Genomic DNA, 18,459 nt, shown 5'->3' with positions numbered 1-18,459 from the left:
GGTCTTTTTGCTCTCCCTGAATTTTCCCTGAAGATTCTGGCATGATCGGAACAAAGATGGGTTCCTGGTCGGAGCGGAGTCGTTCCCGCCGAGTCCTGAAGACTCTGCTCGACTTCAGCCTCTCTTGAAGACCCTGAACTACCCTGGCCCTTGCTCTGGCTCAACTCTGCGTCTCCCGTCCTCAAAACCTGCCGATAAATCCCTTTTCTGTCTACATGAGGCCGAGCCGGTTTCTGTCACTTGCAGCTCGAGAACCCTAGGTGATAGAAACCCCTCGTGAGGGTGGCTGGAGGTGGGCGTCTCCAACTTCCCAGCTTCACAGCACAGACCTGCTGGGACAGGCCACCCGGCTGGTTCAACAGGGGCCACTGTTACAGGAAACCAAGAGGAAAGACCAAGGAACTCTGGCCATTGCTGTGGAAGCAGTAGCAAGTTCGCTGTCATTATTAAGATGGTTTGGGGGCTGAGAGCAAGGCCTCCATAGAGAAGACGCCACAACCCCAAATGGATCATGGTCCCAGATGCACTAAGGGGCCATTCTGGGCCTTCACCTTGTCCCCCCTGGGTCTCTGGCTCAACTGGTGAGGAGAGGGGTTCAGCTTGCAGGGATGGGAGCGATGAGCTAAGGAAGAGGTGCCGCAACGCCCACATCCTGTCTCCACCTGGGGAGCTTTGGGGGCGAGGCGGAGGCAGGGTAACTGCAGAGCAGGTACCCTTGCTCGGGTACGCTCCCAATCCAACTCAGCCTCTTACCTCCGTAGCTGGGGACAGTGCTGTTCTGCAGACAGCCACCTCTCCTGGTCTTGCCAGGACTCAGGAGACGAGAGCTCTGGGGTCCTCAGCAAGTCCTTACAGACCTGCAGGGCCTTCACTGCAAAGCGGGTGCAATTCTGTTTCCAGCAGTCCCCTCAAGGGTAGATGGGGCACCAGATGCAGAAGGCTCTGAATAAGGGACAGAGCAGCCCCTGTGGCTTCGCTCAGTCTTGATCCCATTGTCTGGAAGGCTCCCCCACCCCTCTTCTGCCTGCTCAGACCTTGGTAAGGGCTTGGGAGTGTGGCAAATGAGGGTTCGAATCTTGGCTCTGCCGCTGACCGACTCTAGGGCCTCGGACAAGGGGCCTGCCTTCTCCAAACCTCAGTTTTCCCAGCCGTGAAGCAGGCATCCTAACAGTGTGGCACTGGAGCGGATGATCACGGTATGTGCTCAGACATCTCTTCCTTGGATCGGTTACGCCTCTTCCCCAACCGGACCGTGAGGTCTGCAAGGCAGGGTGGTGTCCACATTCCTTGTGACTGTGCCCCCCGGCACCCGGCGCAGCCTGTGTGCCTGTTTTTTGGTGAACGGAGGCAAGCCTGAACTTTCTGGCAGTCTGTCCAAGGGGGCTGCCTCCTGGCTGGGACGCCCGCCAACTGCTGGGTCCGTCTGGCATCATCGGTGATGGTGACAACGCCATCCGGGCAGACCCTCACTTGCCCCACACAGGGTGATGCTCCCCTCCCTGGGCAGAGACCCTGGGAGGGACACAAGCGGGCCGGGGAGTCAGTGGGGCCAGGCCCTGTGGGGAGAGGGTGGTGGAGCCCGGTGTGTGGTACCAGTGCCCAGAACAGGCGATATATTAAGAGGACAAAGCGTCATTTGTCACGTGCCATGCCACCCCCCCCCCCCCCCCGCCCACGCTCCCGTCTGTCTTTCCCTCAACTTCAGGCTCCCCTGTCTTCCCTGGGGGAGCCCTCTCCTGCAGCCCCCTGTCTCTGTTTGCACCCAGTGACTTTTTTTTTTTTTTAACATTTACTTATTTTTGAGAGAGAGAGACAGAACGCGAGTGGGTCAGGGGCAGAGAGAGAGGGAGAAGCAGAAGCAGGCTCCGGGCTCCGACGTGTCAGCACGGAGCCCGACGCGGGGCTCGAACCCACGAGCCGCGAGATCATGACCTGAGCCGAAGTCGGACGCTCAACCGACACCACACCCAATGACTTCTAACCCTTCCCGGCTCCCCCGCCACCCGTGGGATATCCAGCACAGACGGTTCCCTGTGGCGGCAAAGCCGACGCAGGTCGAAGGGGGCCCTTTGTAATTACATGGACCCGGGGCCGAATCCCACCTCTGGGGCTTTCTAGCCGCGTGGTCTCGTGCAAGGGGATGCGTCTCTTTGAACCTCATCTGCACCCGCAGAACGGACAGAGTGCCCAGGGTCCCTGGGAGGAGGAGGGGCAAGAAATCGTGCAGAAGGCTGAGCGCCGGGCCGTGCTCAGGGTGAGGGCCCGGGGGACGGGAGCTCCTGCCAACACCACCTGTGGGAGGGCGTCCCCGCTCCTGCCCCGGGTGCGATGCGGTCCGCCTCCCACGGCTCACCAGCTCACCTTTGGTCTGGCTGCTGCCTCGGTCCCGAATGCCTCCCTTCCTGTCTCCGGGGTGCAGACCCTCTTTCCGGGGGGGGGGGGGGGGGGAATAAAGGACACTTCCCTGATGGCACCCTTTTCCCTAAAAACACCCGACCCCTCTTCCGACCCCGGAGCGTGACTTGTCCCATTACCACAGAGAGGCTTTGTAAGGTCCGACTCCCGTTTTGCGGACGAGAGCGAGGCCGGGAGAGGCGGGCAAAGCTCCCGCGGCCAGTGAGAAACGGGGCTGGGCTTGGCACCCGTGTCTGGAAGACCCCGCAGCCGCGAGCTGTCCGTGAGGTAAGTGGGAGGGTTACTGTCGGGGCGATTTTCCTGCTGAGGAAGAAAAGGTTCAGGAAGTTGGAGGCCTGCCCAGAGTCACTCAGCGGACCTGAACCAGCGTTTGATGCCAAGTTCAGGGTCTCCTTCCCCCACGTGTCTGAACGCCGGGCCCCGGTGCGTGGCGCACGCACTCCAACCTTTGCTCCTGAGTGTGGTCTGCGGTGCGGCACCAGGCAGTCAGGAACGAGGGCCCCCGGGCTCCCCAGAGCCGCTGAATCAGGCGGGTCCCCCTCGGTGACTCGTGGGCACACGGCGTTCGGAAAGCCTGGAGTCTGACTTACGCTTTCGGCTTCCTCTGCAGGCTTCTCCGGGGTCAGAGAAGCAGGTCACACCTGCGGGGCCTCTCCTGTGGTCGCCGAGCATTCTCGCCGTCTGGCTCTCTTGGCGGAGGGTCTGTAAAATGACACAGACCCCGGTCTGCCCGAGTCTCTGAGTCTCCCCGCGGCTCAGGGGCCACCCAACTGCTGAGGGCCGGGAAAGCCACGAAGGGGATGCGGCTGCTGGGCCCATCTGGCAGAAGGCTCAGGACACAGCGAAGGCTCGGGCAAAGGAGCCAAAAACCGGAGGCTGAGGGTGAAGCCCGGCAGAAGCCCCTCGGCACGTCCCGCTGACACCTATGGATGCCTCCTCACACGGAGTGTGAAAGACAGAACTCCAGAGAGGGCGTCAACTAGGTCTCTGGAATAAAATAACGAGGACAGTTACACCAGCGGTGAATCACCGTATCACTGTCCACAGAGGGCCCGGCACAGGCTGGGGCTTTTCGGGCCACACTACGTGCGGGCTGCTGCTAGGCCCATTCTATGGAAGAGGGAAGCGCAGCCCAGAGACGCCGAGGGTCTTGTCCCTGGCCTCAGGGCGAGTGGACAGCAGAGCCAGGATGCGAACCCGGTTCCAGAGGCTCCAAATCCCTTGCTCTGTCCAGTGCACTCGCTCAGCTCGGACTCCGGAGTCAAGTCACGATCCAAGCACGTGCTTGCAACAAAGGTTAGTTCTCCTGACGATTACAGTGAGTGAGCGACTTCCTTGCGACTCCGAACACTGGAGAGACCCTTGGATCCTGTCTGGGCCTCCGTGAGTGCACCTGCCCCCCATTCCTGAAGAAGTTCCAGAGGGAGATTGCGGACGAGACTTCTCCATATGATTTCTCACTGCCCTGCTGTGTCGGTCGGTGGCAGCGGAAGCTCCCGGAAGTCGGGTTGGGGCCTAAGTGACAAGTCACGGGCAGTCCCCTTTCCTTCTAGTGCCAAGGTGGGCAAATGTAGGAATAGGACTAACATCTGAGTGCGGACTCGGTGCCAGGAACTGAGCGGGCTGCGGGCCTCGTGCTGCTTCATTTAAGCCCCACGCCCCCTGAAGGGGACAGGAGACTCTGAAGAGGTGCACACAGAGGCCAGCCTGGGATGGAGCAAGAAGTCAGGGTTGGCACGCGTCTCCGTGGTCCCGAGCCTGCGCTCTGCTTCTTGAAACGGTGCTCCAAACCAACCACTTTCCACAGTTCTGCAGCTGCTCTGATCAGCCTACGAGCTTTCCAGGAAATAAGTCTGGGGCCTCAGGGAGCCCTGGATCTACATGTTAACCAACCTCAGAGATAACCTGTCTGTTCGCGACCCTGTCACTTTTCGTAGTGTGACATCTGCTAAGTTAACGGGACAAAGATAGGCTCATGGCTCTGCTAGGTCAGAAATGCTGCGGAGACCAGCGTTCCATGTAAATATTCTCAGGCACTTGCAAGTTCTGGCCGTGTTATTAAAATCGTCTTCATCTAAGGGCTCCTGGGTGGCTCAGTCGGTGGAGCGGCCGACTCTCGATTTTAGCTCAAGTCGTGGTCCCGGGGTCGTGGGATCGGGCCCCACGTCGGGCTCTCTGCTGAGTGTGGAGCCTGCGTGGGATTCTTTCTCTCCCTCTGCCCCTCTCTCCCGCTCCTACACTCTCAAAAAAAAAAAAGTCATGTTTTGGCACAGAATGAGGCTCTGGGTGTCTCACGCTGGACCCTACTGATGTTGTTTAGGGAGCTTGGCAGGATTCTTTCCCTCCGGTGGTACAAATGCTCCAGGCGAGAAAAGCCAGCACGCGTGGATTTCTCTTGGGTGCCCAGGCGTTCTGACTGTTGTAAAAGAGCTGCCAGGCTTTCAAGACATCTCTCCTGAGTCCCTGGATTTCAGGGGGCCAGCCTCCCGCTCAGACCCTCCAAGGGCTCCCTGCTCCAGGCAGGGAGAACTCACAGGAGGCTGGAGGCACCATGGAAAAACGGGCAGGTTTGACATGGGTTTCCTGCGGAGTATAAATCTGGGCTGAACAGAATGGGACACGGCTGTATATCCTGCAGGGATGATCCTCAGCGTGGGGGCAAAGCTGAATGGACCCAGACGTAGCTGTAAAGTTTGCCCTCACACGCTCGTGAATTTATGTGGATTGTTTTCAACGGACATACATCTATCGCTTCTAGCCATTTGTGTGTAAGACATGTACTCCAGGGCGACGGCTGCCTCTGGGAGGTGGGTGAGAGGGCAAGGGCCCGGGCGGTGCTGAAGACGACCTTCGCTTTACCTGAAGTGTGCTACTTCTCAAAACAGAAGTGGAAGCAAACAGGACACTGTCAGCCGCTACTGACTCTGCTTAGTGGGTGAGACTGGGGAGTCTGTTACATTTTCCTTTGTACCTTCTTTCCGCTGCAGGAGCCCACGTGCCCTTTAAGCTCCAGGCGCCCCATCGTGAGCTATCCACACACGTGGTCGAAAAGCGCTCCTTCAGATAAAAAGCAGAACACAGCCATCATGTGCCGAAGTACAAATTTAATAAAGCCTTTGATCACGTTTTAATCTCTAGGTTATCTATGAAACAACAATGACAAAAAAATGCCACAACTTTTTAGAGCCATCAAGAGCCATCGAGGTGTCCACGAACACCAGCCATAAACGTACAGATGCAGGGTTTTAGATAGTGCAATATTTCCAGCTGTTGAAGAGAATTTAAACGAAATCACAAACTACCCCTCCTCATCAAAAGAACAAATAAAGTTGACGTTGGTGCTTGGAAACCACTCTCTCCCCAGTCCCACACTGGCGGATTCTCAGGTAATAAAAGCTGAGGGGGAATCACACGTCTTTGTGCAGGTGGACAATCTGGGCCGCAGCATAAACGTACAAACCTGCTCAGTGCACCTGCACGCATTCCGAGGAGAGCTTTGGGAGAGTCGGGTTATTTAAAGTGGCAAATCCATAGATCTAGAGGTTACTAACAAATCTTAAATAACAAATTCCTGTCTGTCTTTAGATTCCTTGCCGTCTTTCCATCAAAGGAAAACTCTGTTCTCCAGAAGTGCAGGGGCTCTAACAGAGCCAGGGTCGAACCCGAGCAGGACGTGGTACCCAGCTGTGACCCTCTGATGGAGGCCATGGAGACAGGTCTTGCCCGCTTTGCCACCAGCATGCCGGAAGGTGCTCTGCTGCTTGGAAGAGAGCTGTCAGCCCTCAGCCGGCTCCACAGAGCAGAGGAGGGTCCAGGCACTCCCGGCTTCTACCTTGGTGGTAGGGATGCGTAAGGAGCTTGACGGGGTGGGTGAGGGTGGATGGCTGTCAACACAGGCCACAGACACGGCCTCCGTCTCAAGTCCCTGGATCTAGACTAAAGTTCTCAGGACAAGGGGTGGGAATGAGGGCGGGGGGAGGGGGCATAATGGGTTGGAAGAGAAAATGAAGTAAAAAAAACAAAACCCCAAACCCCAACTCAGAGTTTCCTCAGCCCTTTGAGCCTCCATCAGGGAAAGGGCTCCCGGTTCCCTGCGTTGAGGATGGATGAGCGGTAAGATCCAAGGGTTTTTTGTTTGTTTGTTTTGCAACTTTATCATCAATGGAGGAAAGTCACTGCCCGGACAGGCTGGGTAACTTGGCTAGTGCTTGTTCCTTACTAGACAAGTAGGGCACACCAGCGGGGAGAAGGCAGCCACCCTCTTAGGAATCAGCAGGTTTGGGGGAACAGCCAGAGCCTTCTGGAAACAGAGTTGCTCTTAAGGGCCAAGGGATTTTTTCCCCCCAAAGCCAGATGCCAAAGTGAGTGCACAAGATGGGGTCAAGCCAGTGGAAGCCTCTGGCCACTCAGCCTGCTGAGTGCGCACAGCATCTGAGGCGAGACAGGGGAAGGGGCACTGCCGCTGTGTGGAATGCGTGGTTTCGAGGTGGGGGCAGCGCCCTGAACTTCCTGGGCTCCACGGCCTTCCTGGCGGGCACCTCTGCTTCCCTGGGCAGCAGGTGAGCCTGGCGGTCTGGAGAGAGGCTGCTGTGGCCCGGAGGGGCAGAGACTTTGTCGAGTGCATAGAGGCTTGGCGAGGCCTTACCTGAGTAAAGAGTTTTCGGAAACGGAAGGAGAGCGTCTCACCTGTAGTGGGCTTTGCGCACTCGGGCCCGTGTCATGAAAAACACTCTGGACCCTGGGAGTTCTTGGGACTTGTTCATACGCAGCTCAGAGTTAGGGAAAGAAAAGACTCACCGAGAAACCGAACCATCAGAAGAAGGCCCTCTGCGTCACAGGCCCCCGGAAAGTAGGAGAAAAGGAGCAGCGCTGGCGGAACTTGGAGGTTTATTCTCAACGCCCTTCCCATCAGTGTCACCTAGGGAATGCTGTGGAGTTGTCACGTGCGTCCCAAGTTGTTGAGGCCACAGGGGAGTCTCATGGCTATAGAGAGCGAGAGGTCACCTGGCTTGTGGTCACTTTCCCAGGGCGCCACTACCCCCGGAGCCGAAGGGCCCGGGACGCCGGGAGTCGGCCAGGGTGGGGGCGGGCGCGGGAGCTAGGAGAGCTCGAAGCCCGTGTTCATGCTGACGGCATAGCGCAGCTTCTCGCGGAGCACGCTCTTCCTGCTGTAGTTGGGCAGCTTGAGCAGGTTGAAGCAGGTGGAGGATGTGGGCAGGCGGCCGCCTGGCTCCCGCTTGCGGATGGTGAAGAAGCCCCGGAGGACACTGCCGAGGGTGTCCCCGGTGTCCTGCAAGCACACACCACAGCCTTGGGCGGGAGGCGCCCGGCGCCAGGGGCGGAGCACGACGGCGGGCCGGCGAGCGCGCACGCTGCTGCCCGAGGCCAGCCCCCAATCGCGGCATGACTGGCCCCGAGCGCTGAGTGCACGGCGGCCCCCGCGGCTCGGTCCTGCACAAGGACTCCTGTGTTAAGTACACGCTCAGAGACAGGGCTTTCCGCTTAAGTGCTGGCTAGCGGTTTTCAAAGAGCCAGAATACTGTAAGAATACTCGAGGTACAAAATCATGCCTAATGCGGCTGAACGATTCCTACTGCCAGCGTGGCGGCCTACGGAGGACCGTAAGCGGGGCAGCCTCCTTAAGTAAGGGGACTGAGGGTCGGCTAGTGTTTCACGAGGGACCTGGAGCCCAGACCGCACCATCCTGAAGGGAGCCACGTGCAGGGGCTACTGGGTTTCGCGGGTGGTGAGGGGAGGGCTGAGACCCTTTCACTGGTGACTCTTCGAGGGCCCCTTCCACACAGCATGATGACCCCAAAGGCATCCGTTCTCCCGCACAGACGAGGAGACGAAGCGACGTGCTGGATGTGCACGGCCGGCATTCGGGCTTGTGCCGCCCACTCCTCAGCCGGCGTCCCTACCCCTCTCTCCCACCGCCCCTCACACCCGGAGCCCCGGTCGGGCCGGCAGCTGCCAAAACCGCTCCCGGGTACTTTCTCCCAAGGGAGTAAGGAGAGCTCAGGCCCCAGAGCAGCCCGGATCTGAGGGTACCCTCTGGGTGCCGGACCGCTCTCCCGGCCAGAGGGCCGTGGAACCTTTTCACGGGGCTCCGAGGAGCCACGCTGCCCGCCGTGCGGACATGGACCGGGTAGAGGCTCCAGCCGGTGGGCAGAGCCGACAACAACCAAGAGGGGCCGACTGTCCCCCCACCACCCCCAGCAGCGGTACCTGATCGTCTGACACTTCAACACAGCGGATGGAAAAAGGAGGCTTGAGGTAGGCGAATCCCAGGAGCGGGGGCCTGGAGCAGCTGGTCACAAACTGCAACACAAGGCAGGTTGGGGGACAGAGTGGGGCCCTTGCTCCCTCAAAAACAGGCCCCTTACAGGCGAGTTTCCCTTTTCTGCCTTCTCCGGTCACGGTCCCATTAACTGCCGTGCAGCTGCCAGGACGGTGACAGAGAGTGCATTCGGTCCAAGGGCCGGAACACATCTCACATCTCTCTTAAGGGTGCTGCTCTCGAAGGTTAAAACCCCTGAAGACCACACCAGTGGGTGTGACTTTGTGGGCATCAACCCCATCACTGGGTGGAGAATGTGCAGCTCAAGAGTTCAGGAACAACACAAACTCCCCACACGGGACTGATCCCCAGTGGGTCTGGCACGGTGACCATCGCTCAGACAGACACCATGCAATGGGAGCACTGGGGACAGTGAGACCGTGGTGCCCACCAAGCGTGGCACAGGAGAGGGGGCCCTGCTCCCCCTGCACCTGGCTTCCTGCTCGGCTTCCTAGCCACACAGGCAAGGGTACGTGGGTATGCTCACCCGAGCTCCCGGCCTGCTGGTTTACAGAGCAGTCTCTGTGAGTGGTCTCTGACAGATGAATCTGCTCTTAGCATGTGGACAAAAACCAGGCCTCAAGGGCCAGCAAGGCTGAGGGGCAGACTAAGACCTGAGATGGGGCCTACGGGCAATCAGCCCTGCTCCCTTGCCAGACTCTCGGGATTCCTTGCATCTTCCACGTGGCCGCACCCATGTTATTTCCCCCAACGGGCTAGCTCGTGTCTGGACAGAGCAATCGGAGTGACCCGGAAATCCAAGGGATAAACCTGCCCAGAGAAGTCCTAAGAAACGATTTGCTTTCTAAAGTTCAACATCTGCTAAAAATGCGCTCCCTTCTCCAGGGCAGGTACGGACCTGCTACTTACAACACCAGGCTGTGCTTCCAAATGCCACGGCAAGCCGATGTCTGAGGGCTCTGGGAGCCCGGTCTCGTCTAATCACTCCACGGAAGCTTGTGGGATTTGCTCTGTGTTAAGGAGGAGGAGACAGACCCAGGAGAGTCTGTGCATATTCCAATTCGGGCTGCTCAGACCTGCTGCAGGCCAGGGCTGCTCAATGGAGGGAGTGGTGCCTTCACCCCCTGGGGCAGGAGGAGGAGGAGGAGGAGGAAGGGGGTGGGGGCGGGGAGGTGGCCCAGGGAGCTGCCATCTGCTGGCGTGACGTCTAGAGAAGGCAGAGTCATGTCCACTCCTGTGCTACGACGCTTGTGTAGTACAGTACCACCCGGCTCTGGGGCCCGTGTGCAGAAAAGGGAGGGCACACGAGCAGGAACGGCAGGTCTGGCGACAGGCTATCCAGAGACACACAGGCCCGCCGTGTGGGACAGTGGCTGCACACACGGTTATGAGACACTGGCCCTCTTCCTTTCCGGGAGAGGCAGGGCAAGCGGTTTTATGGGTCGGCAGAGTGTTTTGCCTACAGGAGGCGCTGTCAGAAAAACTGAATTGATTCTCTTGAGAATCAACTTCTGGAATTAGGTCCACCTGCCTACCCCAAGTCCCTCAAAACCTGCAGGGATGACCAGGGCATTTCTGCATCTGTGAGAAGGGCCTCCTTGATGGGAATGAACTCTCCTCACAACGACAAACCAAGGAGGAAGAAAACCCGCTGCCATTTCAATTGGTGGTGATGCTGTTCATGCTGCTTCAATGACTGCGGTCACTTGAGACCATTCGAGAAACCCAAACGTCCGAAGGAAAATATTTTAAGGCACTTAAATTTATCCCCAGAATATGGCAAAATGTTCGTGACAAAACATCAAATAGAAGACCAGATAACAAAGTGACGATTCCATTTTTATAAGATACACAGGTACACAACACATACACAGACAAGTGTAAGTACCATCCAGTGTCCTATAACACACTTTGCCGACGTCAGTAACAGGAAACACAGTGGCCCTGAGGGAACGCTTTGAACATTTACAACTTCAGAGACACCAATATAAGGGAACTGGTTAATGTCAGCCACTCTGCAAAAATATATGTCACTACCAGCCTACTCAACCATATGTGTTTCTTAAAAAATATGTTTTTTTTTATTTTGAGAGAGAGGGCGTGTGCGAACCGGGGAGAGGGGCAGAGAGAGAGGGAGGGAGCGCATCCCAAGCAGGCTCTGCGCTCAGTACAGAGCCCAGTGCGGGGCTCGATACCACGAACTGTGAGATCATGACCTGAGCCGACATCAAGAGTCAGATGCCCAACTGACTGAGTCACCCGAGCGCCCCTCAGTCACATGTGTTTTATCAGGACATTGTGTGTGTGACACTGTATGTTTCACACTACTGAGAAAAAGGGTACACAGAGGCAGTCCCTGGAGAGCAGGGATGGAGACTGTTAAAAAGTCTGCTCATCTGGTGGGTGCCTGGCTGGCTCAGTCAGTGGAGCGTGTGACTCTTGATCTTGGGGTTATAAGTTTGAGCCCCACATTGGGTGTAGAGGTCACTTTTTAAAAAAAATCTTAAAAGAAAAAAGTTTGCTTGTCTGTATCTTAAGGTAATCAACACTGTTTGCTTCTATCAGGAAGAAAGAAGATACGGGCAAGGCCAGCGCCAGTGAAGGGGAAGACGGAGTGCTGAGCCCAGCCAGCTCGGGCCCAGGCAGGCCTGTTTCTGCAGAGGAGTAGGCAGCAGGTCCCGGGCGCACCCGACTCAGCCTCGCCTTGGGCCTGTCTTGTTACTGCTTGACTTACCAAGGAGGCCGGCCTCCGGGAGAGGATATGCCGATAAAATGAGGTCCTCTTGGTAATTTTATTTTTTTCCAGTGTAAATTACTGTATCAAGTGGCCTCTAGGTTTAGGAGAGTATCTATGAATGTGCGTAAAGGCAACATATAAAATACCTTCAGAAACATGGCTCTCTCGTCAGGTGTGAAGTCAGAGGCCAGAATATCCCAGAGCCAGATGATGACCCTGTGACTTCCGTGAAACCCACCGTAGTACACCGTGTGCTTCCTGAAAACAACGCAGACAATGGGCTCAGACACACACTCCCACGGGCGCTCACAGACACAGGCAGGGATGGGATTTAGCCAAATGACACAGCAAACCCGGGTAGGCCCGGGCGACTACTGACTTCTTGGAAGGCTGGAAGCTCATGCCTTCGTAACCCATGTCCCTGGAAGCTAAGTGGGCAGGGAGCTTAAGAGCCAGGCCTGCGGCTCCGGAGCAGGAGCCGACAGGAGATCCTGCACTCCCATTTCCCGAGCCCTGGAGAGCCCAGCGGGTGGTCCCTGAGACTTGCTCAGTCTCCACTTCGACTTCTTGGGTCCCCAGACAGACAAGTGGCTGAGCTTTTATTCCAGGGCGATTCACCCTTAATCAGGGAGCAGCACACTTGGAGGTGGGCTGCGGAAACAGCTCTCCGAAGGGAGCCCAGCAAGGGGGCAGAGCTTGCTTTCCGGGAGGCCTAAGATTTCACCTCTCCCCCCTCTTTCTCGCTCCTTACTTTAAATCTTCCAGGTCAATCTCAGCATTGTCACCGGAGATGAGACGCTGTAGCTCGGGGGTCGAGAACATCCGGATCCACTCGGGCTTGATAATGGAACGGAACCCGCTAATGAGGGCAGCTGTCTGGTTTTTGATCTGAGTGTGCATTCGAAAGTGGGCCATCAGATGGATGTAGCTAATCCTGTTGCAAACAAGAGAAAACGACGGGAATGAAAAGGCCAGGGCGGGCTGTTACCAATGGAGCGAAAGAGGAGTCCGGTCATTTCTGGACCATTTCGCAAAAACACAAACGGCACCAGGGCGTCTCACCAGAACGATCACGAGGACGATGATGGTGGTGGTGCCACTGTGTATGCGCCGTGCGTTCAAGGGCAGGATCTCACTCATTCCTCCCCCAAACCCAGTGGGTCACGATTGGGCGACACCCCACTGTACCGAGAGTAGAAGTGAGACATTCTCCAGGTGAGGAGAGGACCCTTCTCAGTACAAAGGGTGCTTTTCGGGCTTCTATTTAATTTCACTGATTTAAGATATAATTCAGTCCTCCAATAAGCTTTAAAGGAGAGGAAACATGGTTTCATGATGGAACCTTGGTCAAAGCCTTGCTAATCCAGACCAAGGCTCTCAGCCATGAAGAGGTAAGCCTGTGGATAGTTGTAACTAAATGCAGCTGGCTGACGGGTTCGATGGGGAAGCCAGAGCACTAACACCGGTTCCGAGCAGATGGTCTTCGGGGTCTGTTTTCATGAGCACGGTGACCTCATCTGCAACACCATATACCGTGCAACTCTTTCGAACAGGTTAAATCCAGGCTTGCTACTGTCGCGGATTTGTTAGCAAACGATTTCCTCAGAGATGAAAGAACCTGAGGCCAGCCCAGGTGCAACTCTCAAAAGCCCAAATTAGCACAGTCCCAATAAAAATTTTACCCCACGATGCTCAGATTTGAGTTACTGACCTTGAAAATAGGACTATTTAAACCAGTAGCAGACCCACACATCAGTATACTCACATATGACTTTTCCCATTATCGCCACTCATGGACTCTCTGAAGCTGTTGCTGACGTTCCATTTTACCAAAAGGGAGGGACTGTGGGGGACTTTCCCATTTTACCTCCCCGACCCCCAGAAAGTGCAAGATCAAACATCACCCCTGAGGAGGGCAGCATTGGCATTTCCAGACCTCTTAAGACCGTCCGTAGGACCGAACCCCCAGCCCTTATACTGAGCTTGGATGCTAAGAACGTGTAAGCGTTTGTGAAGCGGCATCCCACACGGGTCGCGAGACAGGACAGGGACCTCACTCCAACACAGGCCGCACCGACCCACTGCCCCTGGCTGTGCTACATGCCACTCCCACCCTCACCTCTGCGCCGCGATGCCTGGCCAAACGCGGCCGATCTGAGGGTGGCGGGCTCTGTGTGACACGTCACACATCTGACAGTGGTGATGCTCGCTGCTCCCACTGATCAAAGCTTCCCTTTGAGCCACACATCCTGAAAGGTCTGTTGCGTGGCATTGCTTCACGCGAAGCCTCAGAAGGGGCAGTTACAGGCCCACGGCAGGCAGGCACACGACCCGCCCCTGCTCTTGGACACCCTCAGGCAGTGCCTCCCAGCCTCAGCTCCCTGTTCTTTGCTCAGTTGTCCAACTGATGCCCCGTGGCCAGGAGTCAAAACTGGGGTCTTTCGATCATGATGGATATCAGGTCTGCTCTTCTAAATAAAAGCTCGCCAAGCATGCGGAATGACCCAACCACCTGACCCAGGAGGGCCACACTGCTCGGAACACTGGGCTGTGATGTGCATCTGATCCAAATGACTCACCAGGTGGGACTGAGCTCTCACTTGTCAGTAGGACAGTGATGCTCAGATTAACAGTTCAGAGGCTCCACTGAGCCCGGCGGCAGAAGATTGATAGATTGACAAAAGGGCCAATACCTACTCCTCATGCCAGGTTCTACTGTTTTAATTAGGGGAGAATAGTGCGGGTGGAGACAGTGCATTGAGGAGTTTTGCTTCCAGGGACCAAGGAGGTTGACATTTATGATAGATTTCTAAAAGCCTGTTATCTGTGACAATAGCTGCCGGGCCTCAGAGTCTCCCCGCGTCTAAGGACCTGTCTGTGGCATTTGAATTCATCACCGTGTCTTCTCAAGAACAGCGTTTTATACAACTGCCACATGCTATCATTCCAAAATGATCTGCCCCTCCAAGGTGTCTTTCCGCCTCCATGCCCTCTGGGTTCAGGACTACGTGCCTGAGTGGCTCAGAATCCATTTGTCTGCATCTCGAGCCGTCATTAAATTCCTAGGAACACCGTGGCCGGGGTGCCTCTGACCTTAGATGTGCTACTGCAAAAAATAAATTGTCAATTCTTATTTTGCAAATCGAATTTAACGCAATTTTGGCCTCTGAACTGTAACCAGTAAATTCCATGATGATATTTATGGCCTCTTTCTACTTCGATTTATCTTAATAAATTCTCCAAGTGAGCCCAGAAAGCCAGAATGAAGTCTTTTCAAGTGGTGACTTTAAAAATCTAATTGCTATACTCACTTATTTGCATTCGTAACTGGCGTGGTCTTCCCTCCAGGAGTCAGTTCATGGCAAACGAGCTGGGGGAGAAGACGGGGAGCAATGACTCGAGAGAATTCTAACGGGGAAATAAAGCTCTCTGAAGACGAAAGGGCCCGACGTCAATATCCCTAATAATGACAGACTCGAGGTGGAGCATGTCTGGGGGCAATCATCTTCGCAAAAAGCCAGGGCTTCAGTCTCAACAAGCGGACCCTACATGATCAATATGGAAAGTGTCTTCTCATCCGATCCTCATTCAAACATTTGTAGTAAGGCTTCAAGATGTCGTGGAGGGGACCGTGTTAGCATTTATGAGCACAGAGGATGGTTAAATATATGTTGGTACAGCCATACCCCGGAATGTCATGCAGCTATTAAAAAATATGAGGAAAATGTGTATTTGTTGAGAAGGGAGGAAAAAAGGTTATAGGACAACACGCATGGTGTGGTGTCATTTCTACAAAAAAAAAAAATTATAGAGGTGCCTGGCTGGCTCCATCGGAAGACCATGCGACTCTTGATCTCAAGGTTGTGAGTTCGAGTCACGTTGGGTGTAGAGATTACTTAATGAAACTTTAAAAATTACATACGGGCCCAGGGAGAAAAGTCTAGAAAAGCACAGACCACACATTAACAGTGGTCCTCTCCTGGCACTGGCATCAGAGGTGGTTTCATTTCCATTTTTGTGCTCGTATTATAGCTGAATTTGTGGTTTGCAGTTTGCATTATTTTTACCATCAGGAGAAAAACTGTCAGGAGGAATGTTCAAAATCTGATTACAGATTTGATATCCATAGAATCAATTGTTTTCCTCAACCTCAAGAACTTCTGGGGTCACTTAAAAATCAAAGAACGCATGATTTGAAAGCTGATTTTAACAGAAATTCTATTAACATAATACCCTAGGTCTCTAATGATGAAGAAAGGAACAACCGTGGACCCCTAGTCCCATTGCTGCCAACACCTCGGGACAACCAGAGGATTTTAAAGCTGAAGGGCCTCTGGCAATCACTCAGCCTCGTGTTTCCCAGAAGGGGCTCCATGGAACACCACGTCTGTGGGCTACCACTTGGAGAATGGCTCTCTCTCCCCCTGGAAGAGTTCTGAGACCCAGCGAGCTGGGGAGGGCAGAGGTCAGCACAGCTCACTAGGTTTCTCCCTCACAGGCCAGTGTGCTGGGGGTGGTGGTGGGGGAGGCTCTTCGGAGGGTGGGGCCTGCAGGTGTTTTACCGAGTGACGCTGGTCCCAGCCAGGACTCACGTTCAAGAACGCACTTTTGTGAGATAAGGGAAGTGGGGCTTGGGGAGACTGAGCGACCTCCCTGAGGTGATGCAGGTATGGCTCCAAGAAGCCAGCTCAGCACCACGAAGCTCCTGGTCTAGGCTCACGCAGGTGTCCACTGGGATGTAACTAGAGGGCGCTGAAGGCGCTGAGGGGAAAAGCCAAAAGGAAAACTCTGGGAGCAAACTCCTCTGCTGGTGCAGTTTCAAGGGTCTTTTCTTCCTGCCCTGCTCTTTATGACGAGCACGAGCAAGGACTGGATTCTGTCCGAGGCACTTCCTCTCGGGTGGCTTCTTCCCCTCTTCAAGTCACAAGACTCTGTATGTGACAGCTAATCCTCACCATGGTAACAAAAAGCAATGTTACCAACGGGGAATTAGAGCTTCCATCAGGAAAGGCCCAAAGTGCGAGCTAAGCAAAGCAGGGTCTCCGTGGGGAGCTCTTCGAGGGCCAGGCAGGCAAAGGCCAGGTCAACTGGGATCGGAAAAGGGAGAGCCCTCCTTGCTGGCTAGGAGGGAGAAGGGGGATGGGCGAGGGAGCCGGGGACGAGGACAGACAGCTGTGGTTTGTGGACCTCCTCCTGGGGAAAACACTAAGTGTTGGGAAGGTCTCAGGAAGCCGGTGGAGGGCGGAGAAGAATTGCTCAGCCCTAGAGGCCGACCTACCTGACCCATGACGTCCTCATCGTACGACAGAGTCAGGCCCAGGTCAGCGATGTCCCCTTCGTAACGCTAATGCAACAGAGAAGGGGCAAGTGTTGGGACCCAGGAGGAGGAGACCTTCTAGGTCCTCGAAGGTCTTAATACTTCCCCTCCTACTGAAGCAAAGGGAAAGGCTCCTCACCGCGAGGAAGGGGGTAGAAGCGCCAGAAGGGGACGCGGGGGCCTGTGGTGGCCGCAGAAAAGCCCGTCCCACAGTAGGAAACTGCCTTCCACCACCTGAGAGCCCCGAGGCCTTCACTTCACTGCGTTTGCACTGGCCTGCAGCCAGGCCTTCTGCCGTGCCACACTGACCTTAATAGAAGTGAGGTTTTTGTAGAACTCTGAGTCCAGTGAAGGAAGCTCGTCCACGGAGCTATAGAAGACACTGTGGTGGTGCCCGAGCAGCTGGCTCAGGAAGAAGGAGGCGAAGGGCACGTCCACCACAATTCCCTGTGAGAGCAAAGACAGAAGCTTGCCTGTCTGCCCCACGGGATTCCATCTCGGTGACCTCGTCGGGCTGGCCTGGGCTGCAGAGGGGCTCCAAGGGCACCAGTGAGATCTCTAGACGCTGCCTAGACTTCCCCGGTGGAGACCAGTACCTCCCGCCACCTGGATCAAGTGCCTCTGGGGGATGTCACAGCACAGCAGGTAAGGGCACAGGCTTTGGAGCTGCAGAGCCCGGGGATCAAATCCCAGCTGCCCAGCTGCCTGGCTGTGAGGACATCGGCTCTCTCATCTGTAAATGGGGCCCAGCATAGCCTCGCCATTTTAAGGATTAAACGAGCAGGCTGGAAAGGAACGGGGAGCACAGGCTCTCACCTGGAGGCAGGGCAGGGGAAGCCTCCAGGAGAAAGACCTATCTAAGCTAGACGTAAGGAGCACAAGGCCCACAGGTGTGTTCTAGGAAGGGGACACAGAGCTCTCTGGCCACAGCACAGTGTTCGGGGGAGGAAAGGTGAGGGGTGAGGCCAGAGAGGAGGCAGGGCCAGATCAGGAGAGGTCTCTGGAGCTTCCTGGAGTCTGGACTCTATCCCGAGGGCAGCAGGGAGCCCCAGGAGGGCTCTAAGCAGGTTTGCGCTTGAAATGGGGAAGGCACCGGAGGAGGAAAATAGGAGGTGGGGATACGGCAAGGAAACACGCATTACACTGAGGAAAACGGACAGATTATTCTAGGTAGAGAGAAGATCACAGAGATTTAAAAGGGACAGGGCTCAGAGTCAATGATGGCCCGACTCAGAGGGCTGAGTGAGTTAACGTGAGTTAACACACACTGCCCCTCACACAGACCCAGCATGTCCTAATTTCTCCCTGTGTTGTTACTGCTGGGGGAGGAGACAGACACTGGGTCCAGGGAACAGGGAGCACATTCCCAGAATGACGAAGGCACGCTTCTCAGCGGGCCCAACTCTTCTGGAATCTCGTGTTTAAAGGAGAAACATGGCATATGGCCAAGTACATCCTCATGGGATTTCTTCTTTACATGGGAATCACCCGAGAAATGGTGGAAACAGAAGCACAGAAAAGGAGCCCAGGACCCCCAACCAGCCCAGGGCAGGAGGCAGCCCGAGGGAGCTTGGGCAGGGACGCACACAGAGCACCTAACCGCACCACGGCCAGGGACCGAGGCCGTGGACGGAGGCCATTTACGCAGAGAATAAGTATGCTCGGCCACAGGGCCTCTCTCCCTCCCAT

At 55.6% G+C, this 18,459-nt stretch overlaps 2 protein-coding genes across 9 annotated transcripts in view; both read right to left on the bottom strand.

Annotated features, from left to right (window-relative positions):
• Nucleotides 1-1,853: 1,853 nt before the first annotated feature.
• On the bottom strand, nt 1,854-5,437 carry LOC125149353 (uncharacterized). Its single transcript, XM_047828262.1, has 3 exons — nt 5,387-5,437; nt 2,535-2,715; nt 1,854-2,424 (listed from the first exon to the last, which is right to left on the bottom strand). Exons 1-3 carry the CDS (start codon nt 5,435-5,437, stop codon nt 1,952-1,954), a joined length of 705 nt encoding a protein of 234 aa, XP_047684218.1. The 3' UTR covers nt 1,854-1,951.
• UBE3B (ubiquitin protein ligase E3B) overlaps nt 2,582-18,459 on the bottom strand; it is a 55,209-nt gene continuing 39,331 nt past the window's right edge. For 5 of the 8 annotated variants that reach the window (XM_047827173.1, XM_047827172.1, XM_047827171.1 and 2 more), the window contains exons 22-28: nt 17,080-17,217; nt 16,732-16,797; nt 14,765-14,823; nt 12,205-12,387; nt 11,600-11,711; nt 8,644-8,736; nt 5,417-7,705 (exon numbers count right to left, since the gene is read on the bottom strand). In XM_047827173.1, the coding sequence (XP_047683129.1) occupies nt 7,514-7,705; nt 8,644-8,736; nt 11,600-11,711; nt 12,205-12,387; nt 14,765-14,823; nt 16,732-16,797; nt 17,080-17,217 (843 nt within the window). In that variant the 3' untranslated portion in view covers nt 5,417-7,513. Of the gene's footprint in view, nt 2,719-3,005; nt 3,118-3,190; nt 7,706-8,643; nt 8,737-11,599; nt 11,712-12,204; nt 12,388-14,764; nt 14,824-16,731; nt 16,798-17,079; nt 17,218-18,459 lie in introns of those variants that run through there. The other 3 variants (XR_007145715.1, XM_047827170.1, XM_047827177.1) reach the window with 3 other exon arrangements.

The sequence above is a fragment of the Prionailurus viverrinus genome, chromosome D3, assembly GCF_022837055.1.
Source record: "Prionailurus viverrinus isolate Anna chromosome D3, UM_Priviv_1.0, whole genome shotgun sequence".
NCBI lineage: Eukaryota > Metazoa > Chordata > Mammalia > Carnivora > Felidae > Prionailurus > Prionailurus viverrinus.
This window is presented reverse-complemented; position numbering and strand designations above follow the sequence as displayed.